The sequence below is a fragment of the Hippopotamus amphibius genome, chromosome X (assembly GCF_030028045.1).
Source record: "Hippopotamus amphibius kiboko isolate mHipAmp2 chromosome X, mHipAmp2.hap2, whole genome shotgun sequence".
In the NCBI taxonomy this organism is placed as follows: Eukaryota; Metazoa; Chordata; class Mammalia; order Artiodactyla; family Hippopotamidae; genus Hippopotamus; species Hippopotamus amphibius.
Genome location: NC_080203.1, coordinates 5,848,574 through 5,875,033, shown reverse-complemented (window position 1 = coordinate 5,875,033; position 26,460 = coordinate 5,848,574). Strand labels below are relative to the sequence as shown.

Sequence of the window (26,460 nt, the reverse complement as noted above, 5' to 3'; positions counted from 1 at the left end):
TTCACTAAGTCTCAATAGAGCTCTTGGAAAGGTGCTGACGTAGCATGGACACCAGAGGCAGTGAAATTTTTTTCCCTTACGGTATCTCAACTTCACGCAGCCAACCCTATGAGCCCCCTACTAGCTCAGTTTAGCGACACCCGCTAAAGTTTTATCTAGAGAAGTTTTCCCTCTGGATTTCCCTTTTGTTGGAGAAAAACAGTGAGACGCAGAGAATTCTGGGACTACACTTCCCAGCGGCCTCCGCTCGGCGCCTAGTCCAACTTCTCTTAACAGGAGTGGCCCCTAGCATCTTGGTTCCGCCCATTCCCGGCACTGTATTTAGAACTACAACTCCCAGCTGTCTCCACGCGTCGGGCCCCTCAAAGAGGGTTTCCCAGCAGCCTCCAGGGCGAAGAGCCCCGCCCCTCGGAGCTGCTCCCCAGGCTTGGCCAGCGCCCTAACCCGCCCCGCCCTCGGCACGTGACGCTCCCCCACCAACCGGCGCGCGGAGGTGGGCGGCGGGCGGTGGCCAAGGGCGGGGAGGCCGCGGGGGGCGGGCCCTGGAGGGGGCGGAGCGGGGCCCGGGAGCTGAGCAGCCTGGCAACCGCGGTGGCGCCCGGACCCGGAGGTGGGTGCGAGCTCGCGGCTGGCCTGGCTCCGAGCCGGGCGCTGCGGGGACCCGTGGTGGTGGGGCCGGGAGGAGGAAGTTGGGACTCCCGGGGCCGGCAGGTCCCACGGGGCCTCGCAGCACCCGCGGGGGTGGGCGGGGGGGGGGTTAGCCTGAGTGCGTTCGCTGTCCCGGCCGGTTAGGGCTAAGGCCGGGGAGCAGCAGGCAGGTGCCTCCGGCTTCCCTCGTTCTCCCCGCCCAAGGTCCCGGGCCGGCGGCGGGCGAAGGTCGGGACAGAAATCGGGCGGGCGGGCCGGGAGGAGGGGGAGTGGGGGCGTCGCGGCCGCTGCCCGGACTTTGCTTCCCCGTCCCGGGGCGGCGAGCGGGCCGGGCAGCCGCCCTGCCTCCCCGGCGACGCGCCGCGGCTGGTCCTCGCCCTGGCCCTCCGGGCGGGGCCGGTGCCTGCCGCATCCCCCGTGGGTCCTGCGGAGGGGCCCGCAGCCCGGCACCGTCCGCGAAGCCTCGATCGGCGCTCCCGGCCAGTGTTTCTGTGTCACACACGAGAGGTTTCTCTGCTTTTGTAACAGTTGAGGGAAGATCTGAGGAGGGAACGGTTAGTTCCCTGATACGCAGTCGGAAGTATGCACAGGCACGAGCAAGCGCCCTTTGCCGGGTTGCCTCCCTTAACTGTCTTGCTGCGCTCAGGAAGTGAAAACTAATTTTAGTTTTTGCCTAAGCAAATATGAAATCAATCTGCTGCAAAAACTATATCACGGGGTTTATAGACGCACGCAAAGTATGAAGCGGAGTCGATTGTGACTGGTTTTTAAACAGACATAGTGGACTTTTACAAGAACGGAATCATGCCATATTAGAATTGACTGGGACCTTTAAGTTTATACAGTTCACTTGTTTCCACGATAGGGAAGCTAAGGCCCAGAGAGGTTAACTAATGGGACAACTTAATGGCAAACCTAACATCACAAGTCAGGTTTCTGGGGGCATCTCAGCATCTGTCTAGCCTGGGTAGTTTTTATCACAGCTTAATTTTGTTCCTTGTAAAGTATCCGCCATAGAGTCTAGAGACCGAGCCAGCGATTTTGTTGTAGTTCAAACCATTTTTGAATTACCTTCAAAACCAGTTTACCAGCCAAATAAGACTCCCGGGCTTGTTCATTTATTGACGCGTTTCCCTTTCATCGAACATATATATTGGGCATGATCACTTGTTCACCAGATTTGACTCTGAATGACTTGTGGTTGTTTCACAAAGCCCAGGATACCCTTGAGAGATTCCATAGCATGGAGCAGATTCAAACCAGAGGTCCTGCCAGTGTGTAGCAGCTTCCCAAGGTACTGAAAGTGGAGAGCATTCATAGGGGCTTTTAGACTCTAGTATGATCATTCAACGATTGGTCTCCATACCTTAAAGTTCTAACTTGTATTTATTAAGTTGTCAGTGGTTTCATTCATTAAACCCAGAAAATGCGCATGCTGTGCCCGCAGTGTCCTGAGTGCTGGGAAGACAGCAGACGGCATCACTGACGAGGTCCCTGCCTTACAGAGCTTCTGTGTGGGGAAGCAGACAATAAAAAAGTAAACAATGATATATCTTCCAGCGGAGATGAGCGCTATGAGCAAGAATGGAGCTCTGAAACTCTGAGATGACCACCCAGCAGGCCAGCATGATTGTGAGGGGGTTGGATATTACTTAGAATCACTAGTGTTAGATGGTCAGCTGCCGCTGCATTAAAGCAAATCGCCAAATACAAAAGTAAATCTGTCTGAATCCTGGAGATCCTATGGAGTCATCATTTCTCCAGCAATTGCCTCTTGGATGCTAGGTTCGCCACAGCTTCATTTTTACTTGCGTTTTTTCCCTCTCCCATGCAAACAGTAAGTGGTTTCAAACACCCAGGGAGGCAGTCTTCATTTTGAAATTAGCTCAAGTGAAGAAGCACCCAACTTCCCGAGAATAAGCGTGCCAATGAAACGGCATTAGTGATAATTTACCATAAAAGTTATCTGCTTTAGTACCTTTTCAGTTCTTTCCTATTCTGTACATTCAGTGGCTTCAAAGCAAATGTTTTTGTTTTTATAGGTTCCGAAAAATCATTAAAGTTACCAAAAAATACGCCAATATTCTTTGTTTCGGAATGAAAGGAGGATTAACAAAATGTAGTTACTTTAAAAACCACTGAAAGAACATGGGGTTCTTGCTCTTATTGAGGGCTCCAAAATAAGGAGAAAAGCGGAGCCTCTTCAAGGCTTAGGCCACATTTTGAACTGGTGGCCAAGGATTTCAAAAGGCCAGAGTTTCTCGTTATTTCTAAAGTTTTTTCAATTTTATAAAAGAATAAGAGGGTGTTTTCATTACTTGCTAGTAATTTCCCTTCCCTGTTTCTGACCTCTTTGAAGTTCTGCTTTCTTTATTTTCTAGTTTCTTGGTTCATTATTCCGTTTTGGCAGATGAGGGGGACAGGGGTGGTTGTTCGCCTTTAAGGTGTTTACTCAGGATTTGAATCCTTTGTAGCTTTGGGCGAGTTCCTTACCTCTGTGCCTCAGCTTCCTTATCTGTAAAATGAAGATATTAACAATAGTACCTTCCTCCCAGGGTTGTTGGCTGATAAGGTTATGTTAGGTCCTTACATTAGCACCGTACACATAGTAGGCACTCAAGAAATGTTAACTGACTTGAGCTACATGGAACTCCTTTCTTTTAAAGAAAAAAATAATGATTCTAGCCATGTCCCAATAAATGTCTGGAAATCCAGTAAGCATGCTTTTCTAGGCATTTCTCTGCATTTCATTGTTGACCAGAGCTTTGAGTTTCAGGTGATATTGGCAGCAGCGCACAGTTCTTGCAGGGCTAAGTTCTCTTTACTGGTTTGGACTCAGACATTACTCTAGCCCATATTTTGTTTGTTGCTACAGACAAGAATGGAACAAGAAGGGCTTTCTTCTAATTCTTCTGCTTTGAGAGCCCGAGAGGACCAGGAGACCCAGTTGGGGTTAGTCAAGTGAGATCCAGTTGCCATGCTGTAGAGAGAGGATGGTTTCTCATGGTGAATATTTACAACGGATTGATCCACAGGACCCCCAGGAGAGTTGCATCCTTTTTAAGGATGTGGCAGGCATCTCCTTAGAAAATTGGCATCGTGCACTTTCTATTTCTACCTGAGGAGCAAGGAGTGGTAAAGGAGCCTTGTGTCTGTGGGAGGTGGTAGAAAGCCCCTTCTTAACTCTGTGACACTGGACGAGTCATTTCGCCTCACTGCTGGTGGCTCATCTGTTTGTAAGATAGAGCTAAGGCAGCCTGAGCTCTTCAGAGAATCCAGTGTGCATCAGCGTCCTTTGCAGACTGTACGGCATTATTATTATTATTGCATCCGTGTGTTATATAAGCTGTCGCTATTTGGAGAAGTGGTGGGAGAGGGCAGCATCCTTCCTGTTCTTGGCCCATCTTCCCTGTAGCTGTAGGTGTGGCCTCTCTGCCCCCCCTCCCTGTTCTGTCAGCATTGAAATATGCACGTGTTTTGTTGCCTCTCTCAGTCGGACCTGAAGCCATTGGTACACCTTGCAAGCTTCCATTTTGTTTATTACTAAAATGGTAGTACTCTGTAACCAACAATCCCAGGGCGATAGCTAGGCAATCTCTGCCCCAGGGAATATTGCCTGCCTTTTCTGTCTCAGAATGGAAGCCTTTCCTTTTTCAAATCAACACTTTACATCAGCTCCACAATGCAGCTTGAGGCCCTGCTGAGTTCCTCCACTCCTGGGGTTGGGATGGGAAGAAATCCCGGGACTTGATTGCTGTCCAGGTCCGCAGCACCTTCCCGGTGCCAACAGGATGGGTGCCGAGTGCTCTTTTCTTGTTACTTGAGTTCGTTTCTCAGTATCTTGAAATGACTCCATAAGTAGCTCTTTGAGATCCTCCACTGTCTTGTGATATGTAACAGCTGCGTATTTCAGCAATAATTTTTTTCCTCTTCCAAGCTTTTAATAAAGAGGGCTGAGGTTGGAGACGTTTTTCTGGGCAGGTGAAACCTAACGTGGCCCTGTACACACAGTAGACATTTAGTAAACGTTCTTTGACTTGAACTGGACAAAAGGGCATAGCTTAGAATTGTTGGAATGTGTTCATTTCAACAAATTCTGTTGTCTAGAGATCAGAGTACAAGATGAGTACAAGAGGAAACGGAGCTCACGCTTAGTCTTTCTTTCCATAGTCAACTAGCAATTGAATAAAAAAACTCTTTGAGTACAGTGTGGGGAGAGGTCCCACCTGCTGCTTTCCTACCCTTTTCTTCCCAGCTTCTGAATTTTTAGACTATTGTCACCGGTAGTTTGAGTTTAGGTTCGTTTTTTGCTTTACTTGTTGGTATGTTTGGAGGTGGGAAGGGGTAAGGGAAGTTGAAGGTAATAATTGAAAGTGAAAATAAAAGTAACTTGTTTGTAACTCATTCAGCTCTTATTCCCTTGCCTACAGACCTTGGCAACAGAGCGATGCCCTTTCTTTAGCTTGTGATAATTGTTATGTATTGCTATCTTGTCCTTGGGCATTTTGTGAGAAGGAGGCGCTGTTTCCCAGAGCCTCTTCCAATGGAATGGGCTGCTCTCTCAGGGTGTCCTGCTTTCACCTTCACAGGAGCTCTTGAGGCGAAGGTGGGTCCTAAAGGGGATTCTTAGCATCAGGTGGTGTTGCTTGAAATGTCCTTGTATGACCCTCAAGTTCCTTTATGGCCCTGGGACGACTTAGGCGGGGACTGAGCTGTCAGGGTTCATTCCAGTAGGCCTGGAATCTGCCCGAGCTGTTTTACTGGAAGAGGAAATGGACCTGCGCAGCAGTGACCCTGGCTGCGACCTGTCAGTACTATCTGTGCGTCACAGTGAGGAGGAAGATTGCACTTGGTTTCAGTGAGACCCCAGGAGGGTACTGCTGTTGACACTGGTTGTGTGGCAGGCAGGACAGAAGAACCTCCAGTCAAGATTCCATTTTGAGCTTCCTGGTCCCGAGATGTTCTTGCACACGTTGGTGCTCCTGGATCTGTCAGAGAGAGTGGGAGTCCCTGCCACTCTCCCAGATAGAGGACAGTTGGAGCTCACCTCTTTGTAGCCCTTGTTGGGAGACACAATAACTGATTCTCTACAGTTGAGGCTGAGGTGTAGCCCTGCTGGCATTTCCTTTCTTCGCTGGCTGTCAACTCTGAAATGACGTGATCCTTTCTCTAGAGCTTCCCATCATGTCTCTGCCACAAAACAGTTTTTCCTTGTTGATAAAATTGTTCTGATGCCCCTGCTCCTGGGATCTTAGGAGAAGTGCAGAATCTTAGGCCCCCATAGCCCTACACAACTAGAATCTGCAGGCTAACAAGACCCCCAGGTGATCTGTATGTAAATTAAAGTTTGAGAAGGTTGGCCTAAGTAGCAGTTCACACGCTGTTCATTAGAAAAATAATTCAAGCCACATGTGTAATTTGTTTTCCTAGTAGCGACATTAAAACTGAGACAGATGAAATCAATTTTTATAGTATATATTATTCAACCCAGTATGTCCAAAATATCATTGCAACATGTAATCAGTATAATTAGTGAGATGTTCCCCTCTCCTTATTTGCACTGTTGTCGAAATTCAGCATGTATTTTACATTCACAGCACGCATCAGTTTGTACTAGCCATATTTCAGTCTCCACATACTAGTAGCTCCAGTGTTTGACAACGGAGCTTTGAGAGATACATTTTGGCTTTGATTTGCTTATGATGTCATCAGATTTGCCGTCAATCCCGGAAGAGCAGTTAGAGCCTCCGCTGCCTGGGTAATAACTTGTGTTAACGTTGGGTGTAATAGGTGCAGAGCCCTTTGCCCGGTGCTATTGTGTACATCTCATTTGAATCCTCACGACATCCCGGCTTTGTTTCAGAGGTCTTCTCTGGGTTTCAGCTTGGTAAGCTGTCTTGAGAAATTCCCATCGGTAGACGTGTGGAATGCAAGCTTCTTTCTTGGGGGCAACTTCAGAGAACTCGAGGGACGCCTCTCCTCTGGCCCAGCAGAGCCCTGGGAGATGGACGCTTCCTCGCCCTGCGAACCTGCGGGCTCTTGGTTTTCCTCGCGGGCTGCTCATTAGAATCACCTGGGGTGGGGGGAGGAGCTCAGATATCTGCATTTTTAAAAAGTGCTCTGGGTAATTCTGGCATGCCGCCCAGCTGGAGAGCAGCTGTCCCCAGCTTTGCTGCGCCAAGAGCCACCCGGAGTTGGGGTTGAAGTGCAGATTCTGACTCAGGGGGCCTGACGAGCGGAGAGCCCTCCTCTCAGGTGACACCGATGCTGATGCCGTGGCCGCGCTCTGACTCCGAAGAGCCTGCGCTCCCGAATCACCTGAGGGCGGTTCCCAAACTCCAAGTTCCCTGGCAGCCAGCCTGGAGTTTCTGATTCAGTAGGTTTGGGGTGGGGCCGAGGATCTGTACTTAGGCAGGCGCGATGTTCTGCATATTTCACCACAGAGTATTACGTTGACTTTAGGGTTTGCGTAGGTACATTTCTAGTGCGCTTTTTTTTGGGGGGGGGGAGCAGTGCAAATGGATGTTGAGTTTTATCAACCCCCGTTTCTGCCTTTGTGGAATTTTGTCCCCCACCCTTTAAACCTGTTAATGTGATGGGCTATTTTAAGGGATTTTCTAATATAACTTGGTAGCATTAACCAGGTTTGCATGGCTGGCGTGGATGCGTTTCTTACTGCTGGATTTGCTTGGTAATATTTTCTTCAGGATTTTTACATCTATATTTGTGAGTGGATTGGGCTTTAATTTTACTTTCCTCTACTGTCTTTGTCTAGTTTAGTATCGTTTTGCTAGCTTTATAAAGTAAGTGAGAGCATTCCCTTTTCCTAGTCTCTGCAAGATTGTATACAATTGGAGATATTTGTTCCTTGAATATTTAGAACTTTCCCCAGAGCCTGGTGCTTTTGGTGTGGGAAGGTTTTAAACTACCAGTTAATATCTGCCGTATCTGTAGTTATGTCTGTCTTTTCATTCTTAAATCTTCATATTATTTGTGCTTTCTTTTTTTCTTGATGAGTCTTACCAAAGGTTTGTCAGTTGTGGTTATGCAGTATGAGGTTTGTCACTATGTAGAAAGGAATGAGCATAATTATATTCTCCAGCTTCTTTTTTTTAATAATTATTTTATTTTATTTTATTTTATTTATTGGCTGTGTTGGGTCTTTGTTGCTGTGCACAGGCTTTCTCTAGTTGCAGAGAGTGGGGGCTATTCTTGGTTGCAGTGCACAGGTTTCTGATTGCAGTGGCTTCTTGTTGCGGAGCACAGGCTCTAGGCACGTGGGCTTCAGTAGTTGTGGCACGTGGGCTCAATAGTTGTGGCTCTAGAGCACAGGCTCTGCGGTTGTGGCACACGGGATTAGTTGCTCCGTGGCATGTGGGATCTTCCCGGACCAGGGCTCAAACCCATGTCCCCTGCATTGGCAGATGGATTCTTAACTACTGCGCCACCAGGGACGCCCTCTCCAGCTTCTTTTTGATTAATGAAACTATATGATTTGAAAGACAAATTTTTATCAAAGTATATTCTGAAACCCTTTACTTTCACTCCTGTCTCCTGCCAGGCATGCTGTTTCTCCTAGCCACTCCAATCAATATTATTAGTTTTTAGTTCATTCTTCTGTGTTTCTTCTTTTGCAAATATGAGCTAGTGTGCACGTGCGCACGCACGCGCGCACACACACACGCACACACACTCTCTCTCATTGCATTTCCTCCCTTTTCTTACACCAAAAAAGTATACTACATACACTATTCAGGCTCTTGCTTTCTTCACTTAAAATATACCCTGGAAATCTTTCTTTTCTTCATTTTCTCTTTCCTTCTTTCTTTGGATTTATTTTGCTGCTTGGATGTTTCAAAATGTAGTATTTTTATTATAATTTAGTTCTAATATATTCTGATTTCCATTGTGATTATTTCATTCTCCTGTGAGTTGTTTAGAAGTTTAAATTTACAAATATGTTTTCTAGGTATTTTAAAAACTGATTTCTTAGTTAACTGCATGATGGTCAGAGAATGTGGTCTGAACACTAGTAGTTCTTTGAAGTGTGTTGAGGGTAGGTTTACATACATAGCATTTTGTGGTTGGCTTCTTCCATTTAGCATAAAGCTTTTTATATTCATCCATGTTTTGTCATTCATCACTTATCAGCAGTTGGTGACTTTCTTTTGCTAAGTACTATTCCATAGTATGGCTATAATAATATGTCCATTCACTAGTTGATGAACATTTGAGTTAATTCAGTTTTTTTGGCCATTATGAATAAAGCTGCTGTGAACATTTGCTTACAAGTGTTTGGTGTGGACTCATATTTTTATTTGTCTTGTGTAAATACTTAAGGTGTGGCATTGCTGGGTCGTATGCTTAGTGTATGTTTAACTTTACAAGGAACTGTCACACTATTCTCCAAAGTGTCTGTGCCATTTTGCATTCCGATCCCACTGGCAAAGTAAAGTAGGAGAGTTCTGCTTGGGCCAGATTTTCACTAACACTTGTTATTGTCTGTCCTGTTAAATTGTAGCCATTCCAGTGGGTGTGTAATAGTAGTTCATTGTGGTTTTAATTTGCATATTCCTAATGACTAATGATGGTGAGCACGTCTTCATGTGTTTATTGGCCATTCGTGTATCTTCTTTGATGAGGTGTCCACTCAAATCTTTTGCCTGTTTCTTATTGTGTCACTTCTTTATATATTGATATGTTGGATACAATGCCTTTGTTAAATAGGTAATTTATAAGTACTTTCTCCTGAACTGCAACTTACTGTTTCATTTTCTTAACTGTGCTTTTGAAAGAGCAAAGGTTTTTAATTTTGATGAAGTCCAGTTTATTGATTTTTTTTCTCTTTTGGTTTATGCTTTTTGTGCTCTAAAAAACCTTTGCCTAACCTAGGTTCCCAGAGATTTCCCTCTGTGTCTCCCTGTAGACTTTTGCAGTTTTAGCTCTTTGTTTAGACCTATTTTGGCAGATAGACCCTAGGGTGGCACCCCTGATTTCTGCCCTGTACCCCCCCTCCACTGTTCATACCCCGTGTAATCCCTTTCCTTGAACATACAGCCTTCTGAGACCTTGAGCAGAGGATCCAGCTAAGACATGCCCAGATTCCTGACCCACGACCCACACAAACTGTGAGATAAAGTGTGTTGTTTACAGCTACTAAGTTTGTTATGCAGCAGTATAAAACTAATACTCATGTGTTTCATTTTAAGTTAATTTTGTATATTGTGTGACGTATGGGTCAAAATTCACTTATTTCCATATGGACATCAAATTGTTCCAGCATCATTTGTGGAAAAAAACTATCCTTTTCCCATTGAATAACCTTGTTACCTTTGTTGGAAATCAATGGACCATTCCTAGGACCTCCAAAAGATGGGCCTAATTCTGGGCTCTATTCTGTTCCATTGATCTATATGTCTAATTTTATGGACACTGTCTTGATTACTGAGGCATTATAGTAAGTCTGGAAATTGGGTAGTGGAAATACTCCAACTTTGTTCTTTTTTATTCCCACCCCCCCAAGATTAATTTGGCTATTCTTGGTCCTTTGCTTTTCCATATAAATTTCAGAATCATCTTGTCAATTTCTATGACAAAGCCTATTGGGATCTGATAGAGATTGCATTGAATCTATGGCTCAATATTGACAGCATAACAATATCGAGTCTTCTGATCCTTGTGCATGATATGTTTCTCCATGTATTTAGATCTTCTTTAATTTTTCTCAGCAGTGTTTTACAGTTTTCAATGTATGGATCTTGTACACATTTTGTTAAATGTATCCCTAAATATTTTATTTTTTATGTTATGCATATGATATTTTTTTACTTCAGTGTTCATTTGTTCATTGCTAATGATACAAATAGTTTTTTATGTTGATATTGCTTATCATGTAGACTTACTAAATTGATTTACTAGTTCTAGTAGTTTTTCTGTCGTATTCTTAGATTTTCTTTACACAGGTGATCATGTTGTCTGCAAATACAATTTTAATTCTTCCTTCCACTGTGTTATGTCTTTTATTTCTTTTTCTTGTCTTATTAAAATTGCTAGGATCTCTAAAATATGTTGAATGCAAGCAATAAGAGCAACCATCCTTGCCTTGCTCCTGCACTTAGTAGGAAAACATTGTATCTTTCACCATTAAAAAGATGTTAGTATTCCATTGTATAATTATTTCCTTTCCCATGTTGGGGAAGTTTTCCACTATAACCTCTTCAAATATTTTCTCAGAGCCTTTCTTGAATACGGGGATATGTGTATACAAACAGATGATTGAACTTGGTGTACCCCCCAAAAAAATAATAACTAAATAAATAAAATTTAAAAAAAAAAAGATGTTAGTTATAGGTTTTCCATAGGTTACCTTATCTATTACTAGTTTACTGAGATTTTTAAAAAAAATCATTAGGTCTTGAATTATGTTTGTAGAAGCTATCTCAGATGTAATTTTCAGGAAGATAGTATGCCTCATGAATAGCCCTGTTGACTCTACATATCAGCACATTCATACTATTATCAACCACCACTACCCAGCTTTCCTCCTAGTTTTGATAACAGAGTTTCCATCTGGAGCTTGGGAATTCTTTTTATTTTTCTGTGGAGAAGTATATACAGTTGTTCCTCAGTATCCACGGGGGATTGGTTCCAGGACCCGTTGTGGACACCAGAATCCATGGATGCTCAAGTCTCATAGTCAGCCCTCCATGTCTGTGGGTTCTACATCTATAGATGTGGAGGGCCGACTGTATTGCTCCTTCAAAAGCCATGGCAATTCTGTGTCGCATTCATATGTGTCATTGTTATGGTCCTGGAATTTCTTCATCTTTCTTTGCCATTCTTTTGATGCTGGTTTTGGTTCCTCTTCATCTCCTTGCTTTTTTTATTTCTGCCTTTTTTTCTTAGATTATTTCTTCCACATCTATGAAAAGCTCCTCCCGGCTAATAGTGCCAAGTTCTTGAAGTATGTGTGTGTGTGTGTGTGTGTGTGTGTGTCTGTAGCAAGGATGGGTGGCCACTTGTATTTGTGGCAGGAATAATAGGTAACTGCCCCAAGTAGGAAGATAACTATGTCCATACTCTGGGTCACTGCAAGTCTCTCTTTCTGAAACTCCAAGGCTTCTAATGAAGCCAGTCTTTGGAGGTTCCCTTTAGATATTCCTTTAACTGCTGTGGCAAAGTGCCTATTGTGCAGGCTGCTAGTCCTGTGGCTGATCTCTGTTAAGCTTCAAGGTCAACCTGCTCTTGTAAATTAGCACTAATTAAGAAGTATCAAGCCCAGCATTTTTAACAATTGGGAGATCCTAGGCAACATTCAGAAACCTCACTTGCTGCTTTTCTTCTAGCTTGTGTAGAGAAGGGACAGGTAGCTCCAAATCAATATTATCCAGCCCATTTTTAGAACTCGTCTTTGGAATTGCCTTCAGAGACCATGACAGTTTTTACAAAATACCCTCAATGGACTCAAATCTCTGAGTAAGGACTTGGCATTTGGCTTCAGGCCAAAATCATTTTGAGGCCCATCTATTAAATAAAGAGTTGGCACTCATGCTGTGGAAAGCATTGTTTTTTGTTTAGAAATTGAGATATGGTAAAATTCATGAGATGGCATCTTATGTAGCTTTAAGCTCTAAAAGCAGTTTCAAAAGAATTGGAAGAATACTTTGCATAGTGACAGTGTCGCTGGAATAAGTACACACCATTAAAAGGGATGACTGTAGAATAACTCATCTAGCTACATGTGCTGATAGATGTTTTTAACCCTGATTAAAATTTGTCCTTTTTAATATAGTTTGAAAAGACTCTTCCATGATACAAAGTACTACTGCGGTCAAACAAGAGGGAATATACTGGCTCAGGGCCTCACAGACATGGATTTAGGGGGAAAAGTCACTATTTGGTTAATCATATTTAAAACGAAGGCTAGTGTTCTTTTTTGTGACCATCAGATATCATTACAGAAAAATGGGATTCCAAAAAAATTTTTGTATTCAGCTGTGTAAGCAGGAGGCATAACACTTTCATTTTTTAAATTTGATCATCAATTAGAGCATTTAGAACAACAGACATCTGTTAGTGGGTATAATGGTAAGAGGACCAGACTGCCTGGGTTTGAATTCCAACTTTGAAAGTTTTTTTTTTTAAATTTTTTATTATTTATTTATTTTTGGCTGCGTTGGGTCTTCATTGCTGCTCATGGGCTTTCTCTAATTGTGGTGAGTGGGGACTACTCTTTGTTGTGGTGCACGGGCTTCTCGTTGCAGAGCATGGGCTCTAGGTGCGTGGGCTCAGTAGTTGTGGCGCACGGGCTTAGCTGCTCCGCAACATGTGGGATCTTCCTGGACCAGGAATTGAACCTGTGTCCCCTGCATTGGCAGGCGGATTCTTAACCACTGCACCACCAGGGAAGTCCCCCAACTTCGAAAGTTCTTAGTGGACATGTTGAACCTTCCTATTCTCAGGGTTGTGTGTTTTCATATGAAGGAGTATTCGTAGTTGCCTTATGAGGTTGTTGGCAGTATTGAAGGAGTTCATCTGTGCTTAGAACAATGCCTGGCACATAGCAGAAAATCAGTAAATGGAAGCCAATTTGCTTTAATTGTCTGTTTAGCTTAAACCTATTCATTGTCTTTATTGCTGTTTAACTTGTCTTATTGATTTCCCCAACTCAGTTGCTAGCTCCTTGAAGAACTATCTCAATTTTTTTAGAATTTCTCACCATGCTCCATAGTAGTTGCCTGCTATGCATTTATTGGCTGATATTTGACCTCTTTGGAAATAGGATTAAATAATTGTATATGCTGAGTAAGGAGTATCTCAGAAGTGATTAGCCTGGTGTCATTTCATTATTTCTTCTAAGAAGCTGTATTAATATTTCAGTGCTGGTTATCTTCATAGGTTAAGTGATGTTAATAGGTATTCAGTGAATGTTTATAGATGGATTGACAAGCTAAATTGTTCTAGTAACCACATGTCGACCATTTGTAGATTGTTAATTTCTGAAGCTAACCTCTTGTCTGCTCTGCATTGGATGGTGTCCCCATGGAAGATATGTTGGTAGGCTTAGGCCCCAGTAACTCGGAATGTCACCTTATTTGGAAATGGGGTCACTGCAGATATAACTAGCTGAGGTCACACTGGAGTAGGGTGGATCCTTAATCCAGTATGACTGGTGTCCTCATAAGAAAGGAGAGCAGCATGTGAAGACACAGGGACAATACCGTGAGACAACAGAAGCCGAGATTTGGAGTGATGCGGCTGTAAGCCAAGGAATGCCAGCAACCAGCAGAAGCTAGGGGGAGGCAAGGAAGGTTCCTCCCCAAGATCCTTCAGAGGACTGGGGCCCTGCCAACGTCCTGAGTGCAAACTTGTAGCCTCCAGAACTGTGAGGGAAGAGACTTCTGTTGTAATCCATTATTTTGCCTTTTTCCCCTTTGCTGCTTGAATTAGAGTGGTGACAACCCTGGGATTTCATTTCCTCTCAAATGGTTGATTTGCCTCCATTTTCATCCCTTATCCATCTTCTCCATATATTTTGAAATTAAAAAATATATATATATTTCCTGCAAGGTCAGACAAAGGTATTGGAAAACGTGGCACACAAATGCCATCCCAATTCTGAGACGTGTGCCAGCGCTGTCTGTAATAGCGAAGGCTGGAGCCAGTTCACGTGACCGCTGAGAAGAGAATGGAGAGCGTGTGGACTGGTGGACCGCAGTGCAGCAAGGAAGAGTAGCAGAGCCCAGTGCCTCACATCCACATCCACATCGATGGCTCTCACAACAGTGCTGTGTGAGAAAAGCAAGGGACAGAGGAATGTGTAACCACTCCACCTACATATAAAAGTTCAAAACTACACAAAGTCAACATATTATTTGGGGATATATCCATATGTAGAAAATGATACAGGTATGCAAGGGAGTTATCAACACAAAGATCAGCCCTAAGGAGGGAGGTGGGAGCACCTTTAATGCCCAAAGATTGTCTCCAAGGTCACACAGGTTTATGAGGGTGGAACTGTATTCACTGACTCATTGACTGAGTGCCCAGGCTGCTCTGTGCGGCACTGCAGCGCGAACCAGCCCTTGGCCTTAGAGAGCTCTGATGTAACAGAGAGACGCAAAATGTCAATGGATAGGTAAGTACAGTATAGGATGAGAAGTGAAGTATTAGAAATTTGTGCAACATACAGAGAAATGAAGTGTGTGTGTGCGCATGTGTACATGGGCAGAAGCTTCCTCTGTCTTGAAGCAGGTACCTAAAGACCTGGTGCCGACACAGCTCCTGCTTCTCCTCCAGTGAACATGGCTGGAGGAATTGGACCTAATGGCAGGTTGTCATCTCCAACCTTGTCTCCTCCCTTTTTTTTCAAGAAACTGTGCATCTGCTTTTCAGTTTCTTTCTGATCCTCCCACTCCAGCACTAATTGCAATTAGAGGATTCATTGTCAGTAATGCCCAGTCTGGGAAGGTCTGTGGGAAGTTCGATGTTCTGAACCGGCATCTTCTTCACTAGCATAGCTGTGGCTCTTACGTGTTTACTCTTAAGTTGAACAATTACCTTTTTAACTTTTACGTAAGAAGGTACTTTTCACTTATAAATTGAAAATACATTTTGGGGGAATAGTTTCTCCCAGGGGAAAATAGTTCAACAAAATACAGTTCTGTCATGGAACAGATCAGCTGGGTTCATGAGTTTGGGAATTGGCAGGTGGATGGGGAACTTGATCTTGTTCCTATTTTAAACCTTTGTTTACTGGCAGGTATTTGGCAGTTATAAAATCCATTGGTCAATTTAATGATCTGCTTAAGTGTATGTAAAATTACTAGGTAGCCTTTCGACATTAAAAAAAGTTAACCTGATGGTAGCTGCCTTTTCTAATAGTTGCTTTAGCATAGCAAGTTCAAGTTATGAAGCGTTTCTAAAGTTACCCTGGTCCATGGCCACAGCTCATGCCGCTGGAGCCAGTCAGCTGTCTTGAAGATGTGCCATTCGTCATGAGGGGACCAAAGACCAGGCTGGATGGATCAGCTCAAATCCATCACTAACCACTGGAAAAAATGAGTCAAAATGCATTCTTCACTGAATCTGAATTATAGTGCTTTAAGCCAGAAGGTCTTTGCAACATTTAAAGAAGTGGAAGTGAGTGTATTGTGATCTTTAAAATGAATAGTAATATCAAAATGATACAAAGAGTGAGTTTCTAAATGAAATATTATTTAACGTTTTATAATTTCCAAAGAAGAGTCATCAGAACAATGTCCCTTGAGCCCTGAGGTTTGATGGGGCCGAGACAAATGGAGAGGCTCTAATACACGTGTTGCAGGTGTCTATTTGGACAAAAGCCACTTACGTCGACAGGGGGGTACTCTTTTGGAATAACTACAGTTAGATCTGCTCTGAGACCTCTAGTGTATTTCTATATCCTTGAGTCAGAATAGAAGGCAAAGAGGCAGGATCTCCATATTAGGGATCCCATGGAAAGTTTCCCTGGGAGTCGAGTGTTTTCTTTTTTTTAATGGAAAAAAAATGCTTTGAGAATAACCTGCTTTAAGAATAAGCCGCTTTAAGGCTGTCCAGAGCTTTGCCAACATTAGACGGATTACCTTAGAAGTGTGTGCAGAGTGGTTAGGCAGTGTTAGATATCATATATTTTATGGAAAATCCAGCCTAGTGTGTTAACGCCACTTTGAGGAATGACTTCAAAGCATCTCTTGTAAGAGGAGGGTACCTGGTATTTGAGTGCCTCTGTTTTGCCATGTGCTCTGCCAGCATTTTACACATTCCTTATCATGGCACCGTGAAGTAGGTGGTATCATGCCCATTTCACAGATAGAGAACTGCGGTCTGTCCAAGGTTGAATGACTATTGTTAACCAAGTGACCAAATTGGGATTTGAAAGCCAAACTGGTCTGAATACAGAATCCCTTCCTCTTTTCAACTGTATCACACAATTTTGCAACAGGTCATAGTGTGTTTTTACAGGTTAGAAGCTATGAATGGTTGGGTTGAGGGCTTATATGTTGGTTTAAAAGGACACGATTTATTATTTACTTTGGCTGAAGAAAGTTCATTGGGAAATACTTCAATCGTTGAAGGCAGAGGGTGGCAGCCGGTTTTTGTAAATGAAATCGTGCTGGAATACAGCCACACCCCTGTATTTCCGCATCGCCTGTGGCTGCCACAAGGCCTAAAATAGTCAGTCTCTGGCCTTTCACAGAAAAAGTTTGCAACTCTTGTTCAAAGAAAAATGTATAACGATGAAATAAACTCGTTCTTGTGCAGATAATCGTTTGTCTTCATGTGGGATGAGCGAGTATGAAGGTTGAATTGACTGTTCCTGGTCTCAATTTCTGGGGTGTGAACATTCCTCTTTGGTGCAGGGTGGTTTGGTTGAGGGCATCTTAACACATCTTTTTTATTTCTTGCCTCCGAGGTGGCCTACAGTCAGAGCAACTTTAATGCAAAAGTCAGCATGAGTTAGTCTTATAAATGCAGTGTTTCCGGGCCTTCAGGTGCAGAACTGAACGCTCTCTGTGAGTGGTTCTCACTGGGGGCGAAACTCCCCCTAGAGGCCAAATTGGAAACGGGGTGGGAGGGTGTTTTTGTGTTTAGCATAGTTTGTATTGAAAAATACATTACTATAAATCACTGTCCTTTTATTTCTCCTTTATCTTGGAGTTCAGGCATTATATTGATGATTTTTAAAATTGTGGCTGGGTTGATAATATTCATGACTTTCATTGCAGGCTAGCCAAAGGGGCTTTGCAGAAATTTATTTTATAACAAAGGGAGCATTGGGTCTGGGAGGATTGAGCAGCTCTGCCCTAAGTATTTGGCATTTTTTTCAAAACAGACTTCCAAGTGAAGAAAGCTCCCTTCGAAAGACCTGGAGTTCTGGACACAGAGGCTGCTTGTGCATGACTTCTTGCTCGCTGGCAGCCTTTTGAAGTCGGTTTGCAAACTGGATAGGTTTCCACAGCTTTCAGGGGAGCCTCCAGAGAGAGATCACCCTTAAACTTCATTTAAATGGCAACACGGAGTAAGAAAGCACAGCGAGTAAGATCCAAAGAGGAAGGCCTGTGTGCCTGTTGTCACTGTTTGTACACGGAAAGTGTGGGGAACACCCCTGATCGAGGGCCATTGATGGCAAATCGGTGACCATGGCAACTGAGCTCCCCTTGGAGTTCAGATTTTGCTTGCAAAGGCCCAATGAGGTGGAGTGTGGAGGTCAAGTTTATTTTCTAATGCTACTGCTTTTAGATGTTTCCAGTAAGGGTAAAAATGGCCCTCATTTATTTGAGATTGTTTAAAGTTACGTCTGCCACTGGTGTGTGGTGAAATCCTATTTTTCATATGCAACAGAGAAGGGAGCAATTTCTTAGTCTGGAAGAGGGGTGTGGGAGAAGAGCTCTTTGTACCTTAATTAGAAATATCTGTTCCATGGTAAAGTCTGTAGTGTAGGATGGTAGTTCTTTTTGGTGCAAGTTCTTTATGGTGCTTCAAAGCGCCAGAAGTTAATGCTGCCATTCTGCTGCGCAGAGCCCTGGCACCTTGAGCATCTTGATTAGCCAAGGTTGGTTCTGCCCTTTTTTAAAGCTTGCATAAATTTTTGGTTTAAATGAAATATTGGGCAAACAACAGTTAAGTTTTTTGGCTGAGTCTTTATTAAAGCCCAGTTCATTCATTTAACAAATGCCTATTAAGTACTTACTGGGTGCCAGGCACTGTACCAGGTGCTGTAACTGCAGCATTAAATAAAGCACACCAGAATCCTCATCTGCCGGGGGCTTGTGTTCTGGTGGGGGCTTGTATTCTGGGGGGTGGGGGTGGGGTAGACAGTAACAACAGATTATCTGAAAGGTGGTAAGTGGTAGGGAAAGAAGACAGAAGCATAGAGAGGGGCAGAGAGAGAAAGAGAGGAGGGAGACAGAGGGAGAGGGGGAAGAGAGGTGAAGGGACACAGAGGGAAGGACAGAGAGGGAGATACCATGAGACCACTGAGGTTAGTTGTCTTGAATTTAAAGAAAGACACAATTGAGGCCATGCTGTGACTTTAAAATTTGATTTTTAAGACAATGCCATCTTTATGTAGCTTTATTTGAGGGGGTTGGGGGCTTCCAAAGATTGCTTGCCTAGGTGAGTTTTCTTAACTATGTTTCTTAGTCTAGAACTCCTTCTTTACTGAGATTGGGACCAGTCTCATCCAACCTGGTTTCTTTAAAAATAGAGATCCTTGCACGCACTTTTCCGCGGGTGGAAAGGATACTGCCATGTTAGGAGACTTCAGCTAGAACTGATCTCGCCACTGACTCACGCCAGGGCCTCGTCGCACCCCCTCTAAGCTTTCCTGTCATCTTCTCTGTAATGAGAGAAGACTGGGCTTAAATCATCACAAAAGTTTTTTTCAGGCTCAAAAAAGATAGAAGTCTACCTTTGGTTAGATTCCTGAAATTAGCATATATATAGGGAATTAAGTTTTCAATTTTCACTTTAAAGCCAAGGTAGCCCAAATTCAATGTTTTTTAAAATAAAAAGGATTAAAGCTTGATCTTTAGGGGTTTGGGGCAAAATACGCTATAACCAAAAGGGTAGCTGACTTTTATAAACTTAACTATAGCTTCTAATTATTATTTAACTCCATTTAGACCAACAGATATTATAGATGAAGATATGGATGAATTTTCCATGCTCGATAAGTTAGAGACAGCCCAGGGCCTGCACTCGCCCATCTAGTACATTTTCTACAGCGCTGCACTGCTTCCCAGCGTCCTAATGAGACAGTATTTTCATGTACTTTTTTAAGAGAAGCTTTATAGCTAGGTCACCACTGGCCATGCACTATCCCTGTAGTAGTTAACTGTCTTCCTAGTATTTCTAGGGTCAAGACTAGTTTGTAGAAGATTGGTTGTGGTGTCAGCATTCAGTTATTATCCTTTCATTATTGAAAAGGATGCTAATAATTTGTGAACAAATATTGTTTGTTCACACTGTTCTAAGCCCTTCATGTGTATTACTTCATTTTGCCCAACTCTGCTGTAGTAAGATAGAGGTAATAGCAACCGAAGCCCAGAGAAGTGAAATAATCTGCCCAAGGTCAAATAGTGAATTACAGAGTCGGGAAGTGAACGGAGTTGGCTCAGCCCCTGTGCCGTCCCGCGTCATGCTGTTCCAGCTTCTGTACCTTTCAGGGGCCCATTGGAACCGTTCAGCAAAGAGAGGTTCACAGGTGAGATGTGAAAGCAAACCTCATCATGGAACTAACCCATGTTACCCAGGCCATCGGATTTCTCAAGTTTTGTACTTAATCCAGTTTTTAATAGTAGCAGTTTCTAGGGTAACTCCAAAAATGAGGGCTTTAGACAAAGACTGTGTATTATTTGATTCCGTTTATATGAAGTGTCCAGAATGGACAAATCTATAGAGACAGAAAGCAAATTTGTGATGGGGGCTGGGGGAATGGGGAGTGCTAAGTGACTACTAATGGGTATGGGGTTTGGGGGGCAGTGATGAAAATGCTCTAAAACTGATTGTGGTGATGGTTGTGCAGTTCTACAGATATGCTTAAAACCGTTCAATTGTTCACCTGCAAGGGGTGTGTTGTATAGTATGTGGATTATAGCTCAATCAGATAGTCAAAAATAAGGGGAAAAGGAGGACTTTCCTCTAATATTTAGTTCATTTTATTATTTTTTAAATATTATTTATTTATGCTGTGCCAGGTCTTAGTTGCGGCGTGCAGGCTCTAGTTCCCTGACCAGGAATCGAACCCAGGGCCCCCTGCATTGGGAGCCTGGAGTCTTAGCCACTGGACCACCAGGGAAGTCCCTGTTTCGTTCATTTTAAATTGAAGTTTTTTAATGAGGATTGAAGAAAACAGAAAGACTCGTCTTTCTTTTATGGTTTATAAACAGGACTGTGAAGACTGATCGGTTATATAACCCAGTGTTTGAAATGTTTTACGTTGACTTGACAGTAATAATTTAACATGTGTTTGAAGACATTGACTTATATTATAAAAATGTTTTAACTATTATAGCGTGATTACTAAAAGTAATTTTATATCTGTTCCTGAAGAAAATCCCCCAAATATGTAATATTATTTGGTCAGTAGAATAATTTCAGGGCAGAAACATCTCACTTGCTCTATCCAGTGCATCTCATCCATTCTGCTATCTCAGAGAGTAATGGGTTATTTTGATTGGATTTGAACTCACAATTACAGAGGTTTTTCAAGGCTATTTTGTCTGCATTTAATTCATTCTACAGCTATTCATTAATCTTTTTTAAAAAGTTATTGCTAATTTTAGGTTGTGCTACCTGTTAATAGTTTCAGGTTTTTTAAGTTGAGCATTCCTTTCTGTAAAGAAGTATTTATTTTGCCGTAACTTCACGTCTAAGCCTCAGCAGTAGTTTCCTAGTTCCAGTGTTCTGGGATTTGGTGAACCGATACACAAGCTCACAGCATCGTGATGTTTCACAGTAGTGTGTATTTTACACATAATCAGTCATTTGTTCACCAAATAGTTATGAATGTCATCGTGTGCCAAGAGATAGCCATGATCCAAGTGGCCCCCAGCCTTGCCCTTGGAGAGCTGAGCTCTGGTGGAGGAAGCCCGGTGGTGCTAATCTTGTAAGATTGTTCTCACCTGGCTATCTCGCTGCCCCCTTGTCCTGATGGGTACCCTCATCTGCATCTTTTGTCACCTCTCTCAGGCCTTTCTTAAGGACATTGACCAGCAGTGCACAGCTCTCCAACCACTAGGTTTTGTGCCAAGGGGTGTAATGTTCTCCATGCCAGATTTTGTTAGTGAGTGGTTGGTCTTTTAAAGAGCCTGGCAAAAAAGATCCTATAAATATCCACAGTCACTTTGCTGAATTGGATGTGGTTTAACCACCCCTGACTTCCTATGTGTCTCTCTGTGTCATTAACTTTGATAGATAAAATAAGCAAAGCACTACTTAGTTTCCTGTTGTTGCTGTCATCTTCAAAAGTCTAAATAAACCCCTGGGTTAACAAGGCATTGTATGTGTTCTGAATGTGATGGTTTCATTTATGTGTGAATTGTGATGAATATGCTTTATTTAAATGAAGTATATACTTTCCCTAGAAAATGCTGATTAAATCAAATCTTACTAATTTGATTTCCATCAAATCTATGCCACTTTAACTTGCCTTAATGTAGGGAAAAGAGAATTATTAAAGGGGAAAGAAGTGTGAGTTCAGCGGTCTACCCTTTTCATCACTCTGCTTGGCTGCCTCTTAATTGTCTTTAAAAATTAAGAAGTGTGGAAATTTGAAGCCTGTTGCACAATTAATAAACATTATGTTTTCTCTGATGACAGTTTGAAGGCTAGGAATAAAAATTCCGGGAACATGTGTGATGTCTTCCGCTGAGCTCCCCCTTCTCTGTTCCTCCATGGGTCCCTGCACCTTAATCGGAGCTTTTCCCCACGAGCTGTGCTGTGGTAGGTCCTTCATGTGTCTCATTCCCACCAGAGACTACGAGGGAAGTAGGCCGTTCAAGTATACTCCCGTTTGTTCTCAACTGCAGTATGTTTGAAATTGCATACAATTCCTTTGATATTGAATGTTGTCTTTCTTGGTAGAGTTTCCAGTATGGCCTCTGCACCGACTTCTAAATATAATTCACACTCCTTGGAGAATGAGTCTATTAAGAGGGTAAGTTGAGTTTTCAGATTTATCTGTACCTCTTTCTCTGCATTTTTCCTTTCATATTTGAATATTAGGCGATCATTCTGGGTTTCTTGAATTATTAATTTCACGATTCATTCACATAATGTAAACTCTGCGATACATGTGGTTTTCTTTATTAACCCACCTTGTTCAGTGAAAGACTGACTATCTTGTGTTCTCAGTGAGTTTTGTGTGTAAATCCTTTCATGTGACTTCATTTTTGAGAACCTCTGACTTGTGAACCACGGCCAGATGTTAAATTTAAGATACCAGGCAATTTCTTGTCCCTGAAAGCTTTCTGAAGGAGAGGTTGGAAGGCCAGGGCCCGCTGAGCAGGCTGTTAAACACCTTCCTAAATACTGGCGTTCTTTTCTAATTATGATGATAAAAGAGTTATAGGACCAAAACAGATGCAACATTAATAGAAAAAGGTTCCAAGTGTCAAGGAGAGATTGGCTAATTACAGGGAGATGTTGGAACATATGTTGAAAAGAAGGAATTGAAAATCAGCTTTATTCACGGCCTTTTCAGGCATTTAATACATTACCAGTTATCCACCAGAGAGGTTCATGTACCTTTCCACCAGCAGCGCAGAGAGATGCCCAAGCACTCAGAAGGGAGCCAGCTAGTGGCTTTTAATTCGTATTTCCCTGAGTACTAATGAGGGTGCCTTTTTTTTTTAAAGGTGTGTTTGTTCATTTGTAATTCTTTTGTGAAGTGTCTGTTTGTGTCCTTTGCCTATGTGTCTTTTGGGGTGTTTGGGCAATTCTTTTCTGTTGATTTATAAGTGTTCCTTACAAATTATGACAACCAACTTTTTATAATTTATCTTACTCTTTATAATACACATAATAATAATATATAGAACATATATTGCAAGTCTTTTTCCTGTTTATTGTTGGGCTTTTAATTATATTTATGGTGTTTGGATTTTGAAATACAGAGATTTATTTAAGTTTTTATGAAACCACGTCTATCAATCTTTTCTTATATTTTCAGCTTTTGGTGTCATGTTTATAAGGACCTTTTCATTCCCCAAATTCTAAAAGTCTTTGTTATATTTTAGTATTGTTATGGTACAAGGATCAGTTCTAAACACAAGTGTAGCTTCAAGAAGGTAATTGTAAGTCCTTGTGTAACGTTAAGCTGATATGAAAGTATGTCGTCTATGAATCTTGTGTTTTCCTGTGTAATCAGACATTTGTTTCCTTTATTTTGTGGTTGAGTTATGCTTTCTTCTCCTGACCCAGAACTGTGATATTTAAAGTTTGTACGAATATTAAATTTTCTCGTTACACTTGTTTTTGGTTTGAGGCAGTGTTAAAGGACGGTAATTTCTTCCCAGTCTTATCATTTATATGAAACGTGTGGTTTTTGCTCCTCGTTGAAGAAAGCATTCCTGGCTGGGAACAATTGGCCTTACCCTTCTAGTTATAAAATGCTTAGCTTGAAAGCACTAAACCATATTGAAAATTAGTTAGGAATTTTCATTTTGTACCTGAATAAAAAGAATAAAACCATTAAAAATCCAGCAAAGCCCCCCTCTTTGACAGCTTATCTCTCCCCTAAATACGCAAGCCACATTTCTCCTGTTTTGTAATTCTTTACATTTGCATAGCCCTTGGTAATTCTCAGAAGTGTGCTTGTGCAGTTTGTTTCACTTAATATTCACGAAACTCCTTTGAGGCAAGGATTACTAGCCTCACACATGAAATAATTGCAGCGTGACTTTGGAAAACAACTAGAAAAAAATGAATGAAAAATAGCGGTGAAAATCTTTCGTCCAAACAGCTGTTAGTGATGTGCCTGGCGCGTCCTACAGTGGACACAGTCAGCACATCGTTGGCACTGATCCGCTGGGGCGGCTAAATAGATGGAAAGACTCCTTTCCCAGGCATCCAAGTCACAGGGTAAATTAGCCTCTCAGGACTCACCTTCGCTTTTAGTGGCTAATACTTTGCCTGCCTGGCAGAGCCGCTGTGGTGATTGAACATGCCTGGGGATACCTCTAAAGCCAGGAGGCCTAGAGACGTAGTAAAGTCACATGAAGAATTTGTATGTAGATGGTTCCCAAGGCCTCTGTTGGCTCAACAGTTCAGTGACAGGCCACCTCGTCCTCTTATCTAGTTACCTACATGAGGAAAGATCTTAATAAAATACGAAACCCGGTATGTTAGTAACTGTTATTTTCTGGCGTCCTGAGAAGATGCTGTAATTACTGTTGCTCAGTTAGGGCCCTGTTGAAATCAAGTTTTAATTCCTTCTCTCAACAAAATAGGACTAAATATTTAATATGAAAAAAAGCTGCCACAGTATACGTGTATCTATAGAATACAGTTAATATTTACTTTTTATCACTTTCTTGAACACTGTTAACTGTAAAATGCTTGGAAGGGGTGTTTAATTAATATCACTGAAAAGTGTGCTAATGTTATTTGTAGACAAAGTTAACACAGGTAATGAATGTTGAATGCTAAGTTGTGTTTTTTTAGTTATTTTGATTTTCTGTGCCAATTTTCTATAATGGTCACTATTTCTCTAAATTTTTTTCTTTGAAAACAATATTTCTCTTTGGTTGCTTAAAATCCTGTGCAAATGTGATGTCATCACTCCTGATGGCACCATTTTGTTTCCAGACTTCTAGGGATGGAGTGAATCGGGATATCAGTGAAGCTGTTCCTCGACTTCCAGGGGAAACTCGCATCACTGGTAAGGAGCCTGTGAAGTTAGGATTTTCGTACATTGCTGAGAGGTGCAGCAGGATCAGGTGGCTTCCATCCCTCTGACTCTTTAGAAGTCACATTTAGACAAATAGGCTAGCTTTGTTTAAAAGTGTTAATGTAGCAAGAGCTCTCTGCATTCATTTCTTGATCAAAGAGTTCTCTCAAGAGCTTGATGCTCTCCAGGGTAGTGATATTCTTTTTCTCTGTACCAAAGACAGAATTATTTTAGAAAAAAATGTGGATTCTCTCTTGAAAGTCTCTTATTGGAGCTATAAGCTCTTGTGGTTTGAGATTATAAGAATAAAACGGTATTGTTTTTCCAGTCTATGATGTATGCTTTACAATGATCAACTCAGAGGCTTAAAGTCCAAGTATTCTCTTCTTTTAAGTATAGGAGACCGTACTGGTTTAAAGTATCTTTCATTTGCCAGATAGCTGAAGTTAGTAATGTTGATGTAACATTCTGATTGTTGACATTTTTTTTTCATTATAAATCATATAAAGAGGAAGTTAGCTACTTTGGAAAGACTAGATTGTTCTGGCTTACGAATCCAGAAGTACCTGACAGCTTCTAAGTGAAGTGCTGATGTTATGGGCGTTGATATTTTTTATGAGAGTTGACATCCCCCTCTCATATTCCCATTTGATGGTGATACAGTTACCATTGTTTCAGAGAACCTTTCGGTTTATTGACTAAGATCTGGGTTGTTTTAGCTTAAATGGCTGAAAGCGTGGTACTAATCAGATTAAGGTCATAGATATGGTACCCGTGTGAATGAGTTAGCCATGCACCATGAGAAGCTATTCCATGTCCACAGGCTTGCACACGTGATCCTAGTCTTGAAAAGGAAACTGGTGGCATGTGTCCACCCCAATTTCTGGATAAGAACAAAGAGGATAGCTTACTTTTGATGGTCTTCATGTGTGAAGTTTTGGTGCTCTGTATCAGTGCCAGAATCTTCACTGATGGGATGAGCATGAAGTAGCTTTACTGGGTATTTTCCATTTAGCACCTGAGGAGAAAGGGATTTCAAAGTTATTACAAAGAAACAAACAAATGCGATTAACACATTCAAGGACATCCTTGAGAGATAAGACAAAGATATATTTTATTATAATAACTCTCCTGATTTAGTTTCTCCTTATGTTTGATTCTACCAAAGATGTACTAATTTCATGGCCATCTGTTTCATGTTACTTAAATGTGTGAAATGAATCTAGCTCCACTCTTCTCTGGACTATTAAAAGAGAAAGAATAGACTATAGAAATGTTTCTCTTGCTGACTTTCATGTATTAAAAAATAACCATGTCTTGTGTGATTAGAGGTTGGCAAACCTCTAACCCGATCTGGTGGTGAGTCCGTGAGACTGTCCTGCGTGAATTTCCATTCT

General features: G+C 42.1%; 1 protein-coding gene across 4 annotated transcripts in view; it reads left to right on the top strand.

Annotated features, from left to right (window-relative positions):
* The first annotated feature begins 548 nt into the window (after window positions 1–548).
* MTM1 (myotubularin 1) overlaps window positions 549–26,460 on the top strand; it is a 107,275-nt gene continuing 81,363 nt past the window's right edge. For 2 of the 4 annotated variants that reach the window (XM_057718796.1, XM_057718793.1), the window contains exons 1-3: window positions 549–610; window positions 22,258–22,330; window positions 24,982–25,054. In XM_057718796.1, the coding sequence (XP_057574779.1) occupies window positions 22,268–22,330; window positions 24,982–25,054 (136 nt within the window). In that variant the 5' untranslated portion in view covers window positions 549–610; window positions 22,258–22,267. Of the gene's footprint in view, window positions 611–6,515; window positions 6,536–21,993; window positions 22,117–22,257; window positions 22,331–24,981; window positions 25,055–26,460 lie in introns of those variants that run through there. The other 2 variants (XM_057718795.1, XM_057718794.1) reach the window with 2 other exon arrangements.